The sequence below is a fragment of the Mandrillus leucophaeus genome, unplaced genomic scaffold (genome assembly GCF_000951045.1).
Source record: "Mandrillus leucophaeus isolate KB7577 unplaced genomic scaffold, Mleu.le_1.0 Scaffold73, whole genome shotgun sequence".
Lineage (NCBI taxonomy): Eukaryota > Metazoa > Chordata > Mammalia > Primates > Cercopithecidae > Mandrillus > Mandrillus leucophaeus.
The window spans coordinates 3,696,651-3,719,312 of NW_012107919.1; the positions used below are offsets into that span (position 1 = coordinate 3,696,651).

Sequence of the window (22,662 nt, forward strand, 5' to 3'; positions counted from 1 at the left end):
TTCTATAGAATGATCAAATAGGCTAAAAATAGAAAAAAAAGCTAGCAGCAAATAATACCAAAATGTCAACAAGCCTCTCTGGATAAGGGATTACTAATGATTTTTAGTTTCTTTCTACTTTACTCTATTTTCTAAATTTCCAGTAAGTATTTTAACATCAGAAAAGAACCTTAAAATGAAAAAGTTATTTAACACACTATTTTTAAAATTACCCAATACAGTGTCTTGAAACCATGCCAACTTCCAAATATCTCACTGCTCCTTCCTGTTTCTTCAACAATGGTGCTCTAAAGCATGGGAGGAAACATGAAGTAAAAGGCAGTTTTTGTACACTTTACTTCCGTTACATACTAGAGATTTTGAAGATCTACTACATAAGCCTATACATTCACATTGTATAGTTTTCTGGTGCCACAACTACTAAGGTAGTGAAAATCAGCCAAGAGATGGTGGTTTTACCACATACTCATAACTGCAGAGGCTTTACAGACTCTTTAAAGTCTTTTGTATAATTTCAAAGGTAAAATTAGTTTGGTCTTTCCTAGGTGAAAACAAAACCTCTGATAACAACTCCGCTACAAAGCCATTTACAGGCAATCAAGACTAAAAATACTTCTGGTGATGATGACTGGGAGAGCCTCATTACAAATCAACTAAGTGAAACTGAAAAGTTACTAACTTTAGAAAATGACAACCAACCAAAAAAAAGAAAAGCAGAAGAGATGTTGGAAAAAAAAAAAACAGATTAAAATAATATAGATAAGTGCTTTCTGCAGTGAAATTATATAACTGAAATGCTGGTATAGTTTTACTAGAATAAAATGTAACTCTATAGTTGTCTTCACTTTTCCAAGTTTTTCTAATGTGAAGAAATTGTATTATTCTACTTCTGTCTTCCCTCTGTATATTATCCTTTCTTTAAAGTGCTCATTGCTTCTTCAATATCCTTTTTTTACAGAACAGAATTTATGTATTTTATGACAAACATTGTGACACTTTGTAATTTATTACTTCATATCCTCTGGAGTTTGCGACTTTAGTATAAATTTGAGACAATAACTGTCCAGACTAGGCAAATTTTTTTAGTTTATAATGTTTTACTATGATTTTGGGATTTTTTTTCATAGAGCAAAAATTATAAGCATAAAAACTCAGGTATCAGAAAGACTCAAAAGGCTGTTTTTCACTTTGTTCAGATTTTGTTTCCAGGCATTAAGTGTGTCATACAGTTGTTGCCACTGCTGTTTTCCAAATGTCCGATGTGTGCTATGACTAAAAATTGAAAAATTAAACACAGTGTTAGTCAATCTATTATCCTCTGGTATTTTTTTTTTATAATACTACAGATTTGAATCCAGTTAAAAGCAATATTAAATATACACAAGAGACATAATTTAGAATTGTAAAAGAATTTAAGAATTACATAATTATTTTAAAAAAATCTTTACTGTATTGATCCTAAGCCTTCTAATTCTCCTGAACAACTATATAAAGCAGACATAAAAGTCATTAGTATTCTAGCCAATGCTAAGCCATTAAATGAAATGTGCTGGAAAATAGGACTCTTTCATTAAATAAGCTAATCACATTCAGTCTGAACTTTAATAAAATTATGATAAATAGCAACTATTTAACTACAGTCAACTGATAACACCACCTTGGTTCTCTAAACATTTAAGTGAAATAATTGAAACACACTAAATCGTTCTATAAAATGCCGCAAAGCATTAAATATCTTACCTGACAACTACTTTTCTCTGGGTCTGATCAATTTTGCAGTAGACCATTTTAGTTCTTACCGCTGAAAAAAGATGTTTTACATTGTATGTTATATGGAAAATTTCCAAGAAAACTAGCTAAGGTATGAAAACTGTGACCAAGTGAGCCATAATAAAACTTTACACTGTTTCCCAACACTGCACACTGACTGTTTAAATCTAATAAGCAAAACAGTATGAGGCAAGCAAGTGGAAGGTCATGCATTTCTCATATGGCTGCTGGGATCATCTATATTAAATAAATATTGCATACAGTTTTTTGGGTTTTTTTTTAAGTATTCTAGGTGTTCTTCCGCTACCATCTCATATAGGGAAATAAACTAATTTCCTACTAAGTTATTACTTCTTTATAGAAGACTTAGATCATTAGGGGAAAAAAGGTCAATAGTTCTGTATCTTTTATTAATCTTAATTACATAATCCCAACTTTCAAATTTAAAAAACTCAGATAAAACTCCTGAGCAGTTAAGTTGCTTTATAATCCAACTGTTCGGAAGAAGTTCTTTCTAGGCTCATCATAAAAAAACTGGTAATGGTTAACACTTGTAGATAACTTACTATGTGCCAGGCACTGTGCTTTACCTGTATTAATTCATTTAATCCTTACAACCACAAATGAATCCCTACATTCCTGTTTCACAAAGGAAGGGCCTGGTCTTAAATCCACGTCTTAAAACCACAATGGTGTATTGCCTAAGTGTCTTTCTTCTATGTGATTTCAAGGGATAGAATACAGCAGTTTATATTTCTACTAATTTTTACCCTACAACAAATACATCCACTAATCTACTAAACACACATCTGCTACAAACAAATTTTTGTTGTGTAAGGTTCAGTTTCCAGATAAAAATCTTACTATGATCCATGTAGATGAGAAATTCTAGAAATAAATGAAAATGTTGTCTTACCGTCAATAACAAATGCTTCAACATCATCAGCTCCAATCTGAAGTTCTTGCTGCATTGTATCAAAAGAAATTTCTTTATTTTCCACTGCCATTCCCATAAAAGTAAGTAGTCTCATTTTTGCCATATTCTGTTCATGTAATAGGCCTACATAACAGAATAGTGAAGCCTGATGAGTCTTCATACTAATTAAAGAGCTGCACTTTTAAAGAAAACTTAAGGAATTACCCAGTCCTGATCCAATTACATCTCATGTTAAGCTGCGGACATTATTTTTACTTTTGTAATTGCAGAAATTATTGTGTGGGCACTTACACAGAATAATTTTGACAAAGCTTCTCATATTTATTTGCAAACTATAAACTGACTCCATGGAGTATTAAAAATAATTTTTCTATAGTACCATAGGTGATAGATTCAAAGTTAAGAATGGGCCATAAAATGATTATTTGTAGACCCTAAAAGTTTTGTACATTTTACATTTTTAAATAGTTATACATTTTAGGAGATAAAATCTACAAAGTACATTTCATAAGAACAATTTCTATTTAGTTAAATTACCTAAGCTTATTTTTCGCACTAATAGCTCTTCATTTAAACACAGAGGATTTCTCATCTACTTACTAGTTTTTTCTGTGTTACTATTACTGGTAAACGTGAAGTTTTAAAATATTTTCACAAACATTTTCAGTTATGAAAACATTCCGTTTTGCTTCAGGTCACTATTTAAAACTCAAAACTACTTACAAATCAAAACTCTTGAAGTGTGTGTGTCATTTAACATTTATAGGCCAAAACAGTTAGTACTAGATATAAAGAGTACCATTAACAGTGATAATTGTTCTTTATAAGGCAAAAGTAGAAAACTGCACAAATAATTCAAATTTTGCATTATTTCTTTTCTTTTTTTTTTTTTTGAGATGGAGTCTCACCCTGTTGCCCAGGCTGGAGTGCAATGGCGCTATCTCGGCTCACTGCAAGCTGCACCTCCTGGGTTCACGCCATTCTCCTGCCTCAGCCTCCCAAGCAGCTGGGACTACAGCCACCTCGCCCATCTAATTTTTGTATTTTTAGTAGAGACGGGGTTTCATCGTGTTAGCCAGGATGGTATTGATCTCCTGACCTCGTGATCCGCCCGCCTCAGCCTCCCAAAGTTCTGGGATTATAGGCGTGAGCCACCGCGCCCGGCTTGCATTATAATTTCTAATGCTGTTGTAATTATTCAGATAACAATGTGTTAGGCCTAGAAGAAAACTTAAGGAATTACCCAGTCCTGATCCTTTCACTAAAAACAAAACTAGGGAGCAAAGAGATTAAATGGTGACTTATCGTAAAAAAGTAGCAGTGGTAGGCCTAGAATAGGTTCATTTCTAAAATAAAGGGCTAGAAACTTTAAAAATTAGGAATCCTAAATATATAACCTAGTCCTAAGAGCAGAATTCTAACACAATATCATATATACCTGTTTTGATGCTAATTTATTAATTATAAAACCAAGTTTCTAAAACTAATCTAGATTTACATGTTCCTTTTCACTGAACTTTTAAATTATGTAACATCAGCAAATGATCAATCAAGTGCCCTCTAATACATTCAGAGCTTCAAGTCTGTATTGTTTAAAAAGTTATCTCTCTAAACACTCCATAAATAAATTTTAAGTTTACAACATTCCTATATTAGTGGAAGATTAGGGAAGCCCATTAACATAGGGCATGATCATCTGTTAATTAGCTATAATTATGATACAGGCTTCCTATTTGGCACAGATTCAACAAAAACATGGCCATCATAACTCAAATGAATGAGGTACACAACTAAGTATTGCTAACTGGGTTTAATGGAAATCTACAGGCATCAAGAAATCAATTAGTGCACATTAACCCTAATTAACAAATGCAAATTAGATGCTGATTAACTTTCTGAAGCAAAAGGTAACAACTGGATAACATCGGATTACATGTGAACATGTTAGGGCAATTCAGTTGACACAAGATAATGCTACTGTTGGCCTAAGTTGTCAGTGTTAATAAAAGAAAATGTTCTGACAAACTGATTGCAACTTGTGGAATCTAGATAGTTGTCACTAGGCTTTCAGCTGTAATAAATGTTTAATTATACAATTAAAAAATACACACATTAATATAAAGATGTTTTCTGAAAAGCAGATAAACAAATTTCTAATAGAATACTGATGTGCACAGATGTTCAAGAAATGTAAGGCAAATGAAGGAATCTGAATTCTGGTTGGCACAATAAGCAATGTTACGAATTTTTTCCTATCAATGAACAAGTATTCAAGATTTTTTCAAAAATTCCTTAACATTCTCAGTTCTACTGGCATAGACAGACAATTCTTTCAATATGATAAAATGATAGAAACTTCTGAAATCTGTATTATTTTAAATACTCCTAAAATTAAATCTATTTTACTGTTCATCTTTTCTACAGTTACAATCTTACCATAAATGAAAAAACTTATCAGAGGAATGAAGATTATTTCTAGGCAGAATTCCATAAAACCGTTATCTATTCTACACGTGAAAACCTGCATCTAAAAACACTTTAAATTGATGTTTAGATGTTTAAACTAACTTTAAAACAGAGAACCAAAGTTAAAACCATTAGGACTCTTGTTCTGAAAAATCAAACTACTAAGGCAGTGCAGTGTGAGTTAAAGATTTTGTAGGAAGCTGTGCTTTGTTTCATAAAACTAAAATACTATCTTCAAGGAGGAAGTCACAGTGTGCTGTGTCGTATTTCAATTTTAAAGTTATAAAAAATCTAATTTATGGAAACATTTATTCATTACTAATATGTCAAAACCTTAATGCAGTAATAAAAAAATGTGCATCATTGAGCAATTTCTGCATTGTCACTGACCCCTGTCTTAAAATGCTGCAATATAGAAAACCCAATTTTAATGCATGCAATAGCTTATGAACCAGGGCTCCTTTGAAACAGTCAATTACACATCAATGGGGGAGTGTCAAAGTGTTAATTACTACTCCTTTTTCCTTGGTGCGTAAATAAAGAGGTTGCTGACATTAACATTCCATCACATAGCTTCATGCCACAAAACAAATTAACTGGGACAGAATGTGGTTTTCTGGGTCTAGTGCACCTGGCAAAGCTTTATACACAAACACACATCTACTTTATCTTGGTGTATTTCAAATGCCTTATTATGTTCAGAATAAGTCAATCTTCCCCAATTCCAATGGAGGCACATAATTTACAGGTGACAAACATTTATGATTACCAAATTGAAGACTAAGTATAATCAACGTAGATCATACATTCATCTGTATCCTCAAGAACCAGGAAGACTAGTCTCAAAAAACAAAAAAAAATTCAGTCTTAATATGGAAAATATAATCCATCTCTAATGTATTTTGATTATTGCCTAGTAGGAAAACAAAGCAGCTTAGCTTCACAGTTGACTCCAGTGTAAAACAAACTGGTAGTTTACAACATTTAAAACCTGTTCAACTGCAGATTTTCTAAGTTTTCTCTTTGTATTTTAACATGTTAAAAACATGCTCCAGAAGGAAATTAAAATATTGAACATATATAGGGTTTGCTCAATAAGATTTGATTCAATTTGACAAACATTTCCTGAACTCTGATAATGCTAGACAAGAAAATTCAAAGATAAAAAAATAATAAAGACTATGCTGTTTTCAACAAACTGCAGTTAGAAAAGTCTTACTATCATGTAAAATTACATTTCCATTATCTAATTCCATCTTTCAGATCTAACTGGCAATACTATATATACTTCTGTGATTTGTTAATGGCAGGGGTATCCAAGCATAAAATACTACAGTAGAGGGGGAAAAAACTATTTGTTACCATTCTGTGGCTATGGCTTAAAAAAAGGAACCAAAAATACAAATAACCATATATCTAAGGAATAAGGTCTTCTACAAAGAAACAATATTATTTTAAGAATGTTTAGCTTAATAAAGTACCTTTAATCATCAAATTTTATCAGCTCTTAAAACATTTCTGAAAGTTACCATTATGATCAAAGTAATGGGAATTCTTTCAGTTGCTTTTCTGCTCACTCCCCCATCCCTAAATTTTAAAAACAAATGTACCAATGGAACCATTTCTATCTCAATCTTCTCCAAGCACCCGATTCTTGCTGTAACTTTACCTCAAAAAATTGTGGTACAGAAGAGCTGGAAGGGCCTAAAGTTCAGCAAGCTCTTAAATGAGACAAAAAGGGTCCAAGTTGTTTTCTCTTTTTTTTGTGGAGACGGAGCCTTACTCTGTCTTCCAGGCTGGAGTGCAGTGATGCGATCTCAACTCACTGCAACCTCTGCCTCCGGAGTTCCAGTGGTTCTCTTGCCTGAAGCTCCTGAGTAGCTGGCACTACAGGTGTGTGCCACCATGCCCACTAATTTTTATATTTTTAGAAGAAATGGGGTTTTGCCGTGTTGGCCAGGCTGGTCTTGAACTCGTGACCTCAAGTGATCCACCCACCTCAACCTCCCAAAGTGCTGGGATTACAGGGCGCCAAATTGTTTTCTTTTTTTGTTGTTGTTGAGACGCAGTCTTGCTCTGTTGCCCAGGCTGGAGTGCAGTGGCAGGATCTTGGCTCACTGCAACCTCTACCTCTGACCCCGCCTCCCGGGTTCAACCTCCCAAGGCTGATTCTCCTACTCAGCCTCCCGAGTAGCTGGGACTACAGGCGCCCGCCACCACACCGACTAATTTTTTCGTATTTTTAGTAGAGACAGGGTTTCACCATGTTAGTTAGCCAGGATGGTCTCGACCTCCTGACCTTGTGATCTACCCGCCTCAGCCTCCAAAGTGCTGGGATTACACCTGTGAGCCACTGCGTCCAGTCCCAACTTGTTTTCATACTCCCAGTTTCATTCTCTATCACAAATGCCACCTCCTACACCTTCTTGGTTTCTGATTCTCAATTCACTCTAAGTAATATTTTAAACTACCTATTTTTGTGCTGTTCTATCATACACGACTCCTTTTAGGATTATCTACAAATAAGGCCACAACCATACTTGCTGGACGACACAGTACATAACTGTTAGTGTAGCATGTTCCCACCTCTGTCTGTGCTTCAAAGAATAAACCCCAAAACTTACCAAGTGAATCAATGAAGTCTTTATTATTCTGATAAAACTTGACATATGATGCCAATTTAGCACTCACAAAAATGGTTAAAAGCTATACAGATAAGAGACAAAAAAGACACCATCAATACAGAATTAAGATTTAAGATATTGTAAGATATTTTAAGATACTGTAAAGATATTTTAAAGATACTCCTACATTTTGTTCAATGCAGAAATATCATTCTGTTTCATCAAATTACCAAACCATCTGCTTTCATATGGCTCTTTTAAAATGAATCAATAAATACACTGAGCTCTAAATTATCCACACTGAAAGATGGTGGCTAATGGCATAGTCCAGATGCACAACAGTCCAAAATATATTTATACTTGCATTTGAAAAATGTTCATGTGTTTTTAAATATCAGATTTATCTTCCTAAGTGGGGCTAGGAACAATATATATGTAATAAAAAAGAAACTTGTATTATCTAAGTCTATAATGGTGAGTAAGTGAGAAGATGAAAGAAAGGGAGGTGGCCGGGCGCAGTGGCTCACGCCTGTAATCCCAATACTTTGGGAGGTCAAAGTGGGCAGATCACTTGAGGTCAGGAGTTGGAGACCAGATCAACATGGCAAAACCCTGTCTCTACTAAAAATACAAAACTTAGTTGGGTGTGGTGGCATGTGCCTATAATCTCAGCTACTTCTCCTGGAGGTTGAGGCAGGAGAATCGCTTAAACCAGAGAGGCGGAGGTTGCAGTAAGCCAAGATCATGCCACTACACTCCAGCCTGGTGAGAGTGAGACTCTGTCTCAAAAAAAAAAAAAAAAAAAAAAAGAAATTAAGAAAGGGAGGAAGAATAGGATAGGACTGTGCTCAGTGGTTGGAGAAAAGCTGGTCTTAAATATGTCTGTTCCTGATATAAAAAGAATAAATAGTTCTTTATCTTTCCGTATCTTGCCATTAGTCACTTTTATTAATGCAAAGAAAAAGAGTCCTGCTTTTCTTTGGAAAATTTAGGAAAGGAGAACATTTCTCACATTAAAGGATAAACTACTTACATCATGAATAAGCTCGCCTTCCAAAAACTTGACTGGTTTTAAAGTAAGAAGGTGGTCAAAAAGAAATGCATTTGGGTCTTTCAATGCTCGTACAATACACCTTAATTAGAGAAAAAAAATGTAAGCTCAGGGTTTTGAAATCCTAGCTTTCCACTGAGTTTTTGCAGATCATAAAATATACTTAATTCAGTAAAATATCTAACAGTCCAAAACATATATACAACATTAAAAAAGTTACAGGACAGGGTTAAGACAGGCCAATAAATTTATCAGGTTCACCTGTTTTAACAAAATGAAATATATTAATTGTAGAAAAAAAACACAGCTGGAGAGAAAGCACCAAGGTAATCAAATAGCAAGCAGCAGCCAGAACCATATGCCAGACACTAAGTGCTTCACTTGCCTTATATCTCATTTATTCCTCACAACAACCTAGGAGACAGTATTAACCATGCCCCCTTTATCAACTATGAAGCAGCTCAGAAGTGCTAATTAAGAGATGGAGTAAGAATGTGAATGGAGGCAGTCTGACCTCAAAGTCAAGGACCTTTACCACCAACTTCCCTTTTTACCAACTCCTATCATGTAGAGGTTCACACAAAGTAATGACCATGTAAAGAAGTTTCACAATCCTTATTACAAAGATTTAGAAAACTGATTGTATTCTTGTTACCAGTTAGATCTAAGACTGTTAAAAGCCCTTATTCTCATTAGCAATGGGTTAATTATTGGCAAGCCATCAACTTTCCACCTATAAGCTTTAATATTAGGGTTAATTGGCCCAAGATTAGGTTCTAATTCTTGGGTTGGGATCATTATCCCCATACCAGCAATACCCCCACCCAGTAAACACCATGCAGCTATTTCATATTCAAGCTACAGTTCTTCCAATATCAAACCTTGAATTTTAGTATCCACATTAGAATCACCAGCAAATGCACACTATCAAACGGCTCTGGATCACTCATGGTTGCAAACACGATTTCAGTTACATAATTTAATACTGTAGCTCACCTCTAAACTGCTGACAAACCCTCATTAGAGTAACGTTTAACAGTACCTGTGGGCATCAACGCGAGCCTGGGAAGCATTATCCTCTGTGTAACTTCCAAGCAATTCCACCATGACTTTTGAAGCAGCATCACTAAAAAGAAATACTGCTTTAGGAACTTGAAAGTATTACTGCTATTCATTCGTTTAAAAATATTTTTAAGAGGTAGGTAGTGTGCTGATGACATATGTAATGGTGACTAAAAGAGACAAAATCCCTGTCTATGGGAAAACTCATGAAACTCTCCTTTTAGTAGGAAAGATGGACAACTAGGAAAATAAGTGCTATGAAGGAAATAAATGGTGATGTAATCAAAGCAACAAGAAAGGAAAGGCTACTTTATGTACAGTGAGAAAGCAAAGTCTCCCTCAGAAGAGATGACATGTAAGCTGAGACCAAAATGATGTAAAATATCCTTTTCTTGGCCATGAAAAGAGCTGGGTTCATGAAAGGTGGGGTAAGATGACTTTCCAAGCAGAGGGAAGACCAAGTATAAAGGCCCTAGGTGGAAAAAAAGTTTTGTGTCCCAGAAACTGTTAGGACAGTATGGCTGAAGTTGAGACAAGACCAAATATTTAAATAACTCTACTTAAGATACCCTTCCAATTAAGTTATTCTTACAGTTAGACAGATGATCAGTTCTCACTGCAGTAAACAGGGCAAAATAAATGCAGTCATTCAAACTTGACTTTTAGAAAATGTTTATCTTTACTCCTCACGACTTCCTTTAAACTGTGGAAACTTTAGCTTATAGAAAGCTTTGTTAACGAGGAGGAAGAGGTTTTTTTTTCCTTTTTTCAATTTCTAAAAATACTTACTCCCCATATCTGAGTTCAACCTGGGCAAAATCAGCAGGAACTGTATCATTTATTTTAAAATGATAAATGCTATCTAAAACTTCTCTCAAAACTAAGGTTTACTAAGATTCAGAAATATCACTATAAGCATGGCTAAGTGGTAACCTACAACTTATTCTTCTTTCTTTTTTTTTTTTTCTTCGAGACAGAGGTTCGCTCTGTCGCCCAGGCTGGAGTGCACTGGCGTGATCTCGGCTCACTGCAAGCTCCACCCCCCGGGTTCACACCATTCTCCCGCCTCAGCCTCCCGAGTAGCTGGGACCACAGGCGCCCACCAGTACGCCTGGTCTCGATCTCCTGATCTCGTGTTCCACTCGCCTCAGCCTCCCAAAGTGCTGGGATTACAGGTGTAAGCCACCGCGCCCAGCCAGTAACCTGCATCTTAAATGTAGTGATACAAATGCCTAAGCACAATGGCACGTGCCAATAGTCCCAGCTACTCAGGAGGCTTGCTTGAGCCCAGGAATTCAAGGCTTTTTGCACTACAATTGCACCTGTGAACAGCCAAATACCCACTGCACTCCAGCGTGGGCAACATGGTCACACCCCGCCTCTAAAAATAAAAAATTAATATTGAACTCAACCTGGAAGAGGCCATGATCCACAGGAGCCAGAGCAGCTGAAAAACTTGTTTACTGGTGGTCTGAGCTTTGAAACCAGAGATAGTAGTTTTAGAGAATATTTTAAGAAATTGGAGCACACTCACAGGTTGTGTGGTAATGAGACCCCCAAACAAATGTTCCAGAGACTGTGGTTTTGTGACTTACTCTTGTGTTGAAGAGGTGGATGCAGCAATGTGTGCTCGATCACACAAAGCTGAGGCATGCAATGGAACCAAAGACAGCTGTAGAGAGAGTTCTGGGAAGGCCAGCGCCCATCCAACATTTGTTGGTGATGTTAAAGAAGATACAGAAGAACATAATTTGAGAGACTACTTTGCAAAGTATGGCAAGATTGAAACCACAGAAGTTCATGGAGGACAGACAGAATGGAAGAAAGATAGGATTTGCTTTTGTAACTTTTGATGATCATGATACAGTTGGTAAAATTGTGTTTCAGAAATAACACTCTATTACCAGGCGTTAGTGAAGTGAAAAGGGCCCTTTTTAAACAACAGATGCCGTTGTAGAGTGGATCTAGCAACTTTATGGGTTGTGGAGGAAACTCTGGAGATGGCAGTTTTGGCCATGGGTAGAAACTCTGGTGGAAGAGGAGGCTATGGTGCTGGGGTGGTGGCAGCAGAAGTAGTTATGGAGGAGGGGTTGCTGGATATAATGGATTTGAAGGTGCTGGTGGCAACTACAGCAGTTGTCCTGGTTTTGATAGTGGGGGGGGTATGGTGGTGGTAGATATGGTGGCAGCAGTGGAGGACATGATAGTTACAATGAAGAAGGAAATTTGGGGAGCGGTAATTATGGTGGTGGTGAGAACTATAATGATTTTGGATATTACAGTGGACAATGACAATCAAATTACGGACCCATGCATGAAAGGGGGCAGTTTTGGTGGATAAAGCTTGGGCAGTCTCTATGGTGGTAAATATGGTAGCACAAGGTTCTAAAAACAGCAGAAAAGGGCTACAGTTTTTAGCAGGAGCACAAGCAAGGAGAAGTCAGAAAAGCCGCAAGTTGCTTTGAGGCAATCATCCAAATGCATTGGAGGAACTGTACAAATCTGCCACCGAGGAATGATGATCCACAGTCAGAAAAGTTACTGCAGCTTAAACAGGAAAGCCTTCCCTTGTTCAGGACTGTCATAGCCAAAGTTTGCAAAAAGTGCAGCTATTCATTAATGCAGTGTAGTGTCAACTAGATGTACATTCCTGAGGTCTTTTATCTGTTGTAGCTTTGTCTTTTTCTTTTCATTACACTGGGTATGTTGCCCTGTAAATTATGGTAGCGTACTGGTACCAGGAATAAAAAACTAAGGAATTTTTAACTTTTCAATAAAAATTAAAATGTATAATAATTTAACTATAAAAATGCAAAGAAAAACTTTTTTAAAAATCACATCTTACTCATTATCTTGTACCACACTGTAAGGACAGGTACAAGTCATTTTCCAGTTTTAGCAACCACAGTGTACTTCAATCTTCTCAGCTAAAGAAATCTTTTTAATCCATTTGAAGCACACATCATGGTGTCTGACATCTAAGGGCTTACTTACCAGTATCACCCTTTAAAATGCACAACAGACACCATGTGCATCAACCACCAATATAAATAAAGTCATGAAGGGGGCACCTATAAACGTGAAGCATTTTTACTTAACTGCTAGGCAAACTCTCAAAATTTTACTAGTTAAAATATGTATTTTATGTGTTCTAAAGAAGAAAACCAACTCTCAACATTTAGATCGGCAGAATGTCAGAAATTTCATGTTTAAGCAAGTATCCCCTTCCAGTGCCCTACTGTGGATAGCATTTATCCACTCAGTGCCCAATAAGTGCTATCTTCCTGGGAATGCAATGGTTAGCAGAGGTTCCTTGCCTTCACTTAGCCTACAACTTTACTTTCAACCAAGGGTGTTAAATGCTAGGATACAAGCAGAGGGTGCTGTAAAAGGGAGGCACTAACCAAAATACGAGAGGGGTGTTTCTGACAGAGAAATGAAGCTGACTGTAATAAGACTACTTAGAAAAGGGGTAGGCAAACTTTCGGTAAAGGGCCAGAGAATAAATATTTTAAGCTTTGCAAGCTATATGGTATCTGTCGTAACTAAACTCTTGGCAAAAGCAGGCACAGACAATATGTAAATGAATATGCATGGATGTAATACCAATGTTATGGACCCTGAAATCTGAATTTCATATAATGTCCATATATCATGAAATACAACCCTTTCTTTGATTTTCTTTCTCAATCATTTAAAAATGTAAAAACCATTCTTAGTACACGGGCTATACAAGAACCAGGGCCACCTCCTGGTCCAGACTGGCAAAAAGCATGGTGCTTTTATACCTGACATAGGCTCGCTATGTCTAGGGTGTGATAAGCAAGAGGAAGGACATGGGTGGAGAGAGGGAATATTTTACATTAACACAAAGTTTTTTGTAGTCTGCCACTGCACCATCCAAAAACGATGGGACGCTTCACCACATTCACCAAGCTCATGCTACAGGAGTAGGTTGAAGCCCATGTTGGAAAGGCCCCCCATCCCTTCTTTTTTTAGGAAAAAAAGCCAAATTTCACTTTTTAAAAAGTTCAAAGATGAGTGAAAACTACTTCTAATCTTTATAGTTATCTTTAACTTAGTAGGTCAAATTTATAGAAATAGATTTAGAGCAACTCTGGAGAACAGAGTAAAGCAAAATTACTGGCCCTACTTCTCTTTAAAAAACATCCCCACCTACTTATACTGCCTGTTAAGTTATAAGTTAGTTCATTACTTTTGAATACCTCTTCTTACAATCCACAAGGGCCTCATAAAGTAGTCTTAAAAGGGTGTGCTTTTTTTCAGTGGTGAGATTCCAGTCAGAAATCCATTTTCTAACCTACAAGAGATTGACAAAAAGAGAAAACTGAGTAACATGTTTATTATAAAAGTACATTTCTGGCCGGGCATGGTGGCTCACGTCTATAATCCCAGCACTTTGGAAGGCCAAGGTGGGTGGATCACCTGAGGTCGGGAGCTCGAGACCAGCCTGACCAACACAGAGAAACCACGTCTCTACCAAAAACACAAAATTAGCTGGGCATGGTGGCGCATGCTTGTAATCCCAGCTACTCAGGAGGCAGAGGCAGGAGAGGTGCTTGAACCCTGGAGGTGGAGGTTGTGGTGAGCTGAGATTGTGCCATTGCACTCCAGCCTGAGCAACAACAGTGAAACTCCGTCTCAAAAAAAAAAGTACATCTCTTATAACCAGAACAACTATTCCACACGGTAACTCACTTGATCCAGCTCAGTGGGAATGTACTGGATGGCCCCACAAGATGCTGCCACTTTAATAAGGCTGCAATACACTGTATATCTTACAGGAGTATTCTTGTCCATCCCATGGAAAAGGTTGCTTAACCTGGTTAACAAACAAACAATGTTTGAAATCAGCAACCAGTTTTAAGTTGAGGTTAGCTCTCACCACAAACCTGTGGCAGATACCGTTAACAACTTCATATTACAAAGAAAGAAACTAGGGTACAGAAAGGTCAAGCCACTTGCCCAAGGTCACAGCTAATAAGAGCCACAGCTGAGAGTCAAGTTCCAGAATTCCTGCTCTGAACCATTAAAAGTTAGTAACATGAGCCGGGTGTGGTGGCTCACACCTGTAATCCCAGCACTTTGGGAGGCCGAGGCAGGCGGATCACGAGGTCAGGAGATTGAGATCATTCTGGCTAACACAGTGAAACCCCATCTCTACTAAAAATATCAAAAAAAAGAAAAAAAAATGAGCCGGGCACGGTGGCCGGCACCTGTGGTCCCAGCTACTCGGGAGGCTGAGGGAAGAGAATGGCGTGAACCCAGGAGGCGGAGGTTGCAGTGAGCCGAGATCACGCCACTGCACTCCAGCCTGGGCGAAAGAGCGATGCTCCGTTTCAACAACAGCAGCAAAAAAGTTAGTAACATGAAAACAGCCCCTTGAAAAACCGAGTTTCTTTCAGATTTCAACTTACAACTGCAGTCTCAGAGATGGGCGTTCACCTTCGCGAAATTTGACCAGCTTTTCACATAGGCTTTCAATCAAAGCTTCTTGCTTGTCTGGTTCCAGGATCAAGAGTAGGGATACCACACTGTTCATCACACTTTCAACATCTACACAAGTATGGATAACAAAATCAACAGTGATACTACAATACTCAATGCGTCTAGTTAAGTATGCATTTCCAGTGTTTTAATACAATGAAGACCATCAAATATAAGACACTTTTGCATTCAGAAAGCAACTTGTATATTTTATTAAAGAGGAAGGAAATTGTTACCTAAGATGTGGTTTCTTTTTTTTTTTTTTTTTTCAGATGAAGTCTTGCTCTCTCGCCCAGGCTGGAGGGCAGTGGTACAATCTCCACTCACTGCAACCTCTGCCTCCCGGGTTCCAGCGATTCTCCCGTCTCAGCCGCCCGAGTAGCTGGGACTACAGGCGTCCGCCACCACACCCAGCTAATTTTTGTATTTTTAGTAGAGACGGGATTTCACCATATTGGCCAGACTGGTCTTGAACTCTTGACCTTGTGATCCACCTGTCTTGGCCTCCCAAAGTGCTGGGATTACAGGTGTGAGCCACTACACCTGGCCTAAGATGTGGTTTCTAACTAGGTAAAACAGAGACTGATTTACATGTATATAAAGTTTCAATTTTTACTGTCATGATATTCAATCATTTGGAAGTTACTGGTATGATCTGGGGCTAGGATATTTTCTTAATTAAGGAAAACTTTGTATATACATGTAGGAAATCAGAAATTAAAGCTGTCAACTCTCTGCTTGAATTAGTTATTTTTAAGTATTACAGATATTAATCATATCCCAAATTTAATCTCTAATTTTTTCACATATGTGCTGCCGAAATCAGCATCCAAGTTTGATCTCTAAACCTTAACTAGAGATTTCTGAACTCACAATTCTGAAAATTTCCCATTCTATCTCAATAAATAGGATATTGGCCTAGTAATTAAATGGCTATTAGATTACTTGAAATCGTATCCCATTTGATGTTAATCTAAAATTTATGAACAGGAAAGAGCTTCATTTTTTTCTTCATTTTATTCTGAGATTATCAGCATTTAGTGTAATAACACTTAAGAAATATACCTGTGTATAAAATAGAGGTTTTCTCAAAATAGGTTTACTTTATAGGCATAATAGATTACACAAACTGAAAGCATGTGTGAAGGTAAGATTGAAAACAACAGTGCTTAGAGCCTGGTTAACAGTGTATTGTATAGTTGAAATAGCTAGAAGAGAACTGTTGAATGTTTCCAACATAAAGAAAAGATGTGTGATATTCCAGTTACCCTGGTTTGATCATTACACATTGCATACATGTATCAAAATATCACCTGTGCCCCCAAAATATGTACAACCACTACCCATCTATTTAAAAGTCCTTAAGTCTAAAATTCAAAACATATAAATACAGTCAGCCTTCTGTATCTGAGGGTTCCAAATCCTCCTTGCCTCAGATAATGAGGGACGACTGTATAATTCACAAGAAAAATTCAAAAGATTTTATTGGGAAATATTAGAAAAAATTAAAAACAAACCTTTATCATCCTCCTTCAGACACACATCACAGGCTTCAATAATTTGAGCTAAATCAACATGAAGTCCACCTTCTGAGTTCTCTTCTGAAATCTCAGCTCCTTTAGATTTCAGATAAGCACGAAGCTCAGCAGCCTGTTGAGGATTGCTCTATTATAAAACTGACTATAAATGACAAAGCACAATCTCAAATTCTGTCCTCTTTCTGAAAAACTAAAATGCAAATACTGTATTCCACAACTATTTCAAATAATGTTGAAGACTCCTCCCTCATCTCATCCATCTTGGCAATCCCACAAGAGCCACAGGTTTTCCTCCACGAGGTCCAGTGGCTCCTTAGAGATGCTACAGCCCCCATGGATTACCTTCAGATTTTCTCTCATGTAGTCCGCACCCTGCTGGACTTCCAGCACACAGCAAAAACCTTTTTGATAATATAACCCAAAGGGTTTGGTGGGGGTGTGGCTGTTGGGGAGAAGAAATCAATCTGACTTGGCAGATTTCACTTTTTTGAAAGAAATGAACAATAGTATTGCTCTCAAGTACACGCATTAACCACGGTTACTAGAAAAGTTACAGACATTACCTTGGCAAAAGGGTAATCATTTGTTAATTAGTTGAGAATCTATTTGAGATAATAAGCATTTTGGTTCACAAAAGGGTAATGCCTGTGAATGTTGCCTTAAAATTACATCGAACTGCATCTACTATGCAACTAATCTCTTAGAAATGCATACCTGAGTCAGCATGCATCTTCGGACCTATAAAAACACAACTACAGTACCACATTCAGTCGCTTGGACATTTCCTACCCTACTACCAAATTATATACATCTATTCCATTTTTCTTCTGGGACTCTACCTATGGCAGCCAAACAAATGAAGACTTTTTTTTTTGAGATGGAGTTTTGCTCTTATTGCCCAGGCTGGAGTGCAATGGTGTGAGTGGAGTGGCGCAATCTCGGCTCACTGCAACCTCTGCCTCCGGGGTTCAAGCAATTCTCCAGCCTCAGCCTCCCAAGCAGCTGGGATTACAGGCATGTGCTACCATGCCAGCTAATTTTGTATTTTTAGTAGAGGCAGGGTTTCATCATGTTGGTCAGGCTGGTCTCGAACACCTGACCTCAGGTGATCCACTGGTCTCCCAAGTGCTAAGCCACCGTGCCCAGCCTGGTTTTAAAGATAATTAAATGAGAATGTGCAACAGGAAGATGAAAGGATACCATTAGTAAATGCACTGGCATTACATTTTCTAGACCAAGCCAAAAAAAAAAAAAAAAAAAATCAAAACCATCAAGATTTTTAAACCCCCAAGTATGTTTAGTTGCCTCAGTAAAGTATTAAACCTGCAGATTTGACAGTACTATCCTTTCAGGTAACAAGCACACAGTAACTTCATATAGGAGTTGGTATTATAAGCAAGATTTAAAAAAGAAAACAAACTGTCGCCATGTCAGAGAAAACAAAAATACCACCAGAAATTATGCTTCATGCTTCTCTATGGAGGAAACAGATACAAAGCAAACTTTTTCTAAGAGTTATTCAACCACGTTTGCTGTTTTTCTGTCATCCTCACTGCCACAAGTGGTTATGGAGCAGCATAAGCAAAGGAAAACAAAAAAAGATTAAGAATTCCATTTAACTCTAACCAAGCTGAGAATTTGACCAAAGTTAAACTAATCCTGAGCAATTTCGTATTTCCCTGAAAGGACTGGCTACAATGCAACTGATGTTACAAGAACAGAGCACAGCCTGAGAAGACACTTTAAGATATGATCAATGGCAAGAACTTTCTCCATTCACAAATCCCTTCGTACGTTTAAAAAAAAAAAAAAAAAAAAAAATCCAAACACTTTCTCAGTTAACCTAACAGCCAACTGTTGGTAACATGCTTCCATTTCTAATCAGGTATTTTTTTTTTGTCTTTCATATCTTCCTAACTGTGTTTAACCCCCTCCCCATCCTTGACCTTTTCTCCGCCTTTTGCATTTTCCCTTCTTACTTTGCCCTTCTGAGCATCGGAACTGCATTCCTACCATGGGGGGAGGGGTAATTACTCCCTCCCGCAATTCTGTAAGTTGTCTTAGACATGCGAAGTTTATATGATATTCAATAATTTGGAAGTTACTTCCATGTTAGTAGAGTAACAGAAATAAAATGACAAACTTGGACTTCACAGCAGAGTTTTCAGTTAATACAAAATTAACTTAAAAGAATACCATGTCATGTTTAACTCCTAATTAAGGTTAAACTTTTGTTATGGGGAAAATGAGAACCATCAGCCCTGTACCAAAGAGCAAACGCCAAACGGGAAATTTAAAAATATCAGTATGGTCCATCAGGTGTATGCCTCACAGAATTTAAGAGCTGAACTGATACCATACTTCCGAGGTACAGAACAACTCTCACCCTTGTACAAGTAGGAATAGAAAGCAAATATAAAATACGGGTCATCTTCGCCTGTGATCGCACAGTAATACGGGGATTCTGATCTTATTTTATTATTATTATTTTTTTTGAGAGGGACTCTCGCTCTGTCGCCCAGGTTGGAGTGCAGCGGCGAGATCTTGGCTCACTGCAAACTCCGCCTCCCGAGTTCAAGCGATTCTCTTGCCTCAGCCTCCACAGCAGCTGGGACTACAGGCGCGTGCCACCACGCCTACGTAATTTTTTTGTATTTTTAGTAGAGACGGGGTTTCACCGTGTTAGCCAGGTGGTCTCCATCTCCTGACCTCGTGATCCGCCCGCCTGAGCCTCCCAGTGTTGGGATTACAGGGGTGAGCCACCGCGCCCGGACTGGCATTTTGATCTTTAGCACAAAATTACTTTTCCCTACCCTGCTTATGCTGACTACAGATTCACCACCTCCTACTCCGGACGTGGCTGCATGTGAGGAAAGGAAGCCGACATCATTCCTAATCAGTCTAAAAGTACCATGTCGTCAAGAGTGAGTCCCGACGCAGACCAGGAAGCTAGCGGTGGAGCGGGACCCGCGCTGGGACGGCCGGCAGGCGAGCTGGTGCGAATCGAGGCCAGGAAGGCGCGCCCCAGCCACGCGGCCTCCCCATTCTGGCGTGTAGGACAGCTGCGGGTGTCAGCCCCGGCCGCCCCGGCCCAGGCTCAGCAGCGGTCCCTCGCGCTACTGAGACATCCCCCACCCCACTGTGGCGGCACCCGCAGTCCAAGGCACACCTGATCTTCCTCACTGATGTCGATGAAGGCCGGGACGCTCATGGCGAAGACCCGGGCACAGCTGACACTCCACTCGCAAGACCACGCCGACCGGAAAAGGGAACTAGACCGCGCTACGCTGCCGCGCAACTGTTTCCGGGTCACCCTGTGCGGGGACCTGTTGGGGCGGGGCCTTGAGAGCCAATCCTACCGCGCGCTCTCGCCGCGGAGCGCAGCAGGGCGTGGCGTACGCGCTCGGGCTGGCCTAGTAGGTGGGACTTACTGGGTCTCCACCCAGCGACGCTTGTCGCGACCTCCAGGTTCCAGGCCCGTGTAGCTATCTGCTTTGGTGTTGCCTCCCGCTGGTGCCTCCCCAAGTCCACCTTCCCTTGAAATGTTAAGCTTATTAGGTCTTACCAAGTATGGATGGGTTTGTGTGGACCTGGAACTCTCCTGTACTGCTGTTGGGAACATAAAATGGTGCAGTCACTTTGCAGAGGAGCGGCGGTTTCTCAAAAAGTTCAGCATCCACCCAGCATATGACCCAGCTATTATACTACTAAGTATTTACCCAAACTGTGTGTCCTTACAAAGACTTGTACAAGAATGTTCACTGCCGCTTTTAAGAAATAGCAGCTTTGGCTGGGCGCAGTGGCTCTCACGCTGTAATCCTAGCACTTTGGGAGGCCGAGGAGAGCGGATTACCTGGGGTCAGGAGTTGGAGACCAGCCTGGGCAACATGGCAAAACCCCGTCTCTACTAAACATACAAAAACTACCCGGGCATAGTGGCGTGCGCCTGTAATCCCAGCTAGTCAGGAGGCTGAGGCAGGAGAATCGCTTCAATCTGGGAGAAGGAGGTTGCCGTGGGCCCAGGCCGTGCCACTGCACTCCAGCCTGGGCGACAGAGCGACACTCCATCTCATAAAGTATAGAATTCAGTAGTTTTTTAGTATTTTCACAGTTGCACAGCCATCACCACTGTTTAATTTTAGAACATTTTCATCACCCCAAAAAGAAACTACCCATCAGCAATCACTCCCCAGACCCCCGGCCCCACCCCTCGCCAGACCCCCTGGCCCCACCCCTCTCCAGCCCCTGGCAAACACTACATTTTGTCTCTATGAATTTGCCTTTTCTGGACCTTTCATGTAAGTGGAATCACAAAATACACAGTAGCCTGTCTGACTTACTAAATTTAGCATAATGTTTTCAAGGCTCGCCAATGTATCAGTCCTATATTCCTTTTTATTGCTTATAATACTACATTGTTATGGATATACCACATTGTGTTGATCTGTTCATCGGTTGGTGGACATTTGGGTTGTTTCTATTTTTTGGCTATTATGAATAATGTTTCCATGAACGTTAGTGCACAAGATTTTGTGTGTACGTATATTTCTCTTAGGTATGTACCTGTGAGTGAAATCAGTGGCTTATATAGTAACTTTATGTTTAGCTTTTTTAGGAGGCAGTTTCCAGAAAGTTAACACTTTATTTTCAATAGCCAAAAAACAGGAAACAACCCAAATGTTCATCAACAGATGAATGAAGTGGATCTAGAAATTGTTATACATCTGCTTAATGGAATACTGCTGTGCAACAAAAAAAGATGAATTATTGATACATGCAAAAACACAGATGAATCTTTTTTTTTTCAGTCTCTCCAGCCTGGGTGACAAAGTGAGTGAGACTCCATCTCTTAAAATAAATGTTTGATTTTTGTTCTTTAGTTGACAATCCCAAAATAATTTTGCTCAGTTAAGGAAGCCAGACATACTGTATGATTCCATTTATATAAAACTCCAGAAAATAGAAACTATAATGGCAGCATTATAGACTGCTGTTGCCTGGGGGCAGGGACTGGGTAAAGTGGAGGGAAAGATGGATACAGAGGGGCTTGAGGAAGCTTTTGGGGGTTATGGATGTGTTCATTATTTTGATTGTGATTGTGTCATGATTGTATACATATATAAATTTTTTCAAATTGTGCAGTTTAAAAATGTGCAGTTTATTGATACCACAATTATACTACACTATAAAATAAGTGCCAAGCAAAGGAAAAAAACAAGGTTGAGGGGACAGAGGACACAAAACATCTGGCTAGACTAAATTTGAAAGGATTCATTCTTGCATGGAATAACTTTAACAATGTGGAAACTGAAACTGAAGGCAGGGAACCTGTGTCATGTTCACCCTGCGTTTCCACACCCACCTCAGTGCCCAGCCCACAGCAGACAGTCAACAAATACCAGTTGATTCTGAAGGAATAATTCCTGGGCTCCTCCCCTCCAACTATTATTGCAAAGTTCGAGGAATACAGACTCAAAAATACAATACCATTTTATCAAATATTTAAAAGACTTGTCTCTTTTTTACTATTGTTATTATTATATTTTTTTCATTCTGTGATCCTTGTGAAGTAAAAGAACACCCAGGGAAATTCTTGAGAGGGGTGGTGAGAGGATATGGACAGTTATTTAAAACTTTAAACTTTCATTCATTCAAAAACACACACACACAATACAGGATGAGGGTGTGGCAGGCCCAGTAGTCTTG

At 38.6% G+C, this 22,662-nt stretch overlaps 2 protein-coding genes across 5 annotated transcripts in view; one reads left to right on the top strand and one right to left on the bottom strand.

Annotated features, from left to right (window-relative positions):
- CCDC73 (coiled-coil domain containing 73) overlaps positions 1 to 1,483 on the top strand; it is a 172,946-nt gene extending 171,463 nt beyond the window's left edge. The window contains exon 18 of one of the 2 annotated variants that reach the window (XM_011965578.1): positions 546 to 1,483. In XM_011965578.1, the coding sequence (XP_011820968.1) occupies positions 546 to 749 (204 nt within the window). In that variant the 3' untranslated portion in view covers positions 750 to 1,483. The remainder of the gene's footprint in view (positions 1 to 545) is intronic. The other variant, XM_011965579.1, reaches the window with a different exon arrangement.
- On the bottom strand, positions 1,078 to 20,281 carry EIF3M (eukaryotic translation initiation factor 3, subunit M). 3 transcript variants are annotated; one of them, XM_011965575.1, is made up of 12 exons: positions 20,126 to 20,281; positions 16,936 to 17,068; positions 15,349 to 15,487; positions 14,630 to 14,753; positions 14,137 to 14,231; positions 9,891 to 9,974; positions 8,831 to 8,930; positions 7,798 to 7,879; positions 2,687 to 2,830; positions 1,741 to 1,801; positions 1,449 to 1,484; positions 1,078 to 1,272 (listed from the first exon to the last, which is right to left on the bottom strand). In XM_011965575.1, exons 1-12 carry the CDS (start codon positions 20,165 to 20,167, stop codon positions 1,152 to 1,154), a joined length of 1,161 nt encoding a protein of 386 aa, XP_011820965.1. In that variant the 5' UTR covers positions 20,168 to 20,281; the 3' UTR covers positions 1,078 to 1,151. The 3 variants fall into 3 exon arrangements, with proteins under 3 accessions (XP_011820965.1, XP_011820966.1, XP_011820967.1); XM_011965576.1 differs by lacking the exon at positions 1,449 to 1,484; XM_011965577.1 differs by lacking the exon at positions 1,449 to 1,484 and having other exon boundaries at positions 16,936 to 17,034; positions 20,126 to 20,223.
- Between the last annotated feature and the right edge of the window lie 2,381 nt (positions 20,282 to 22,662).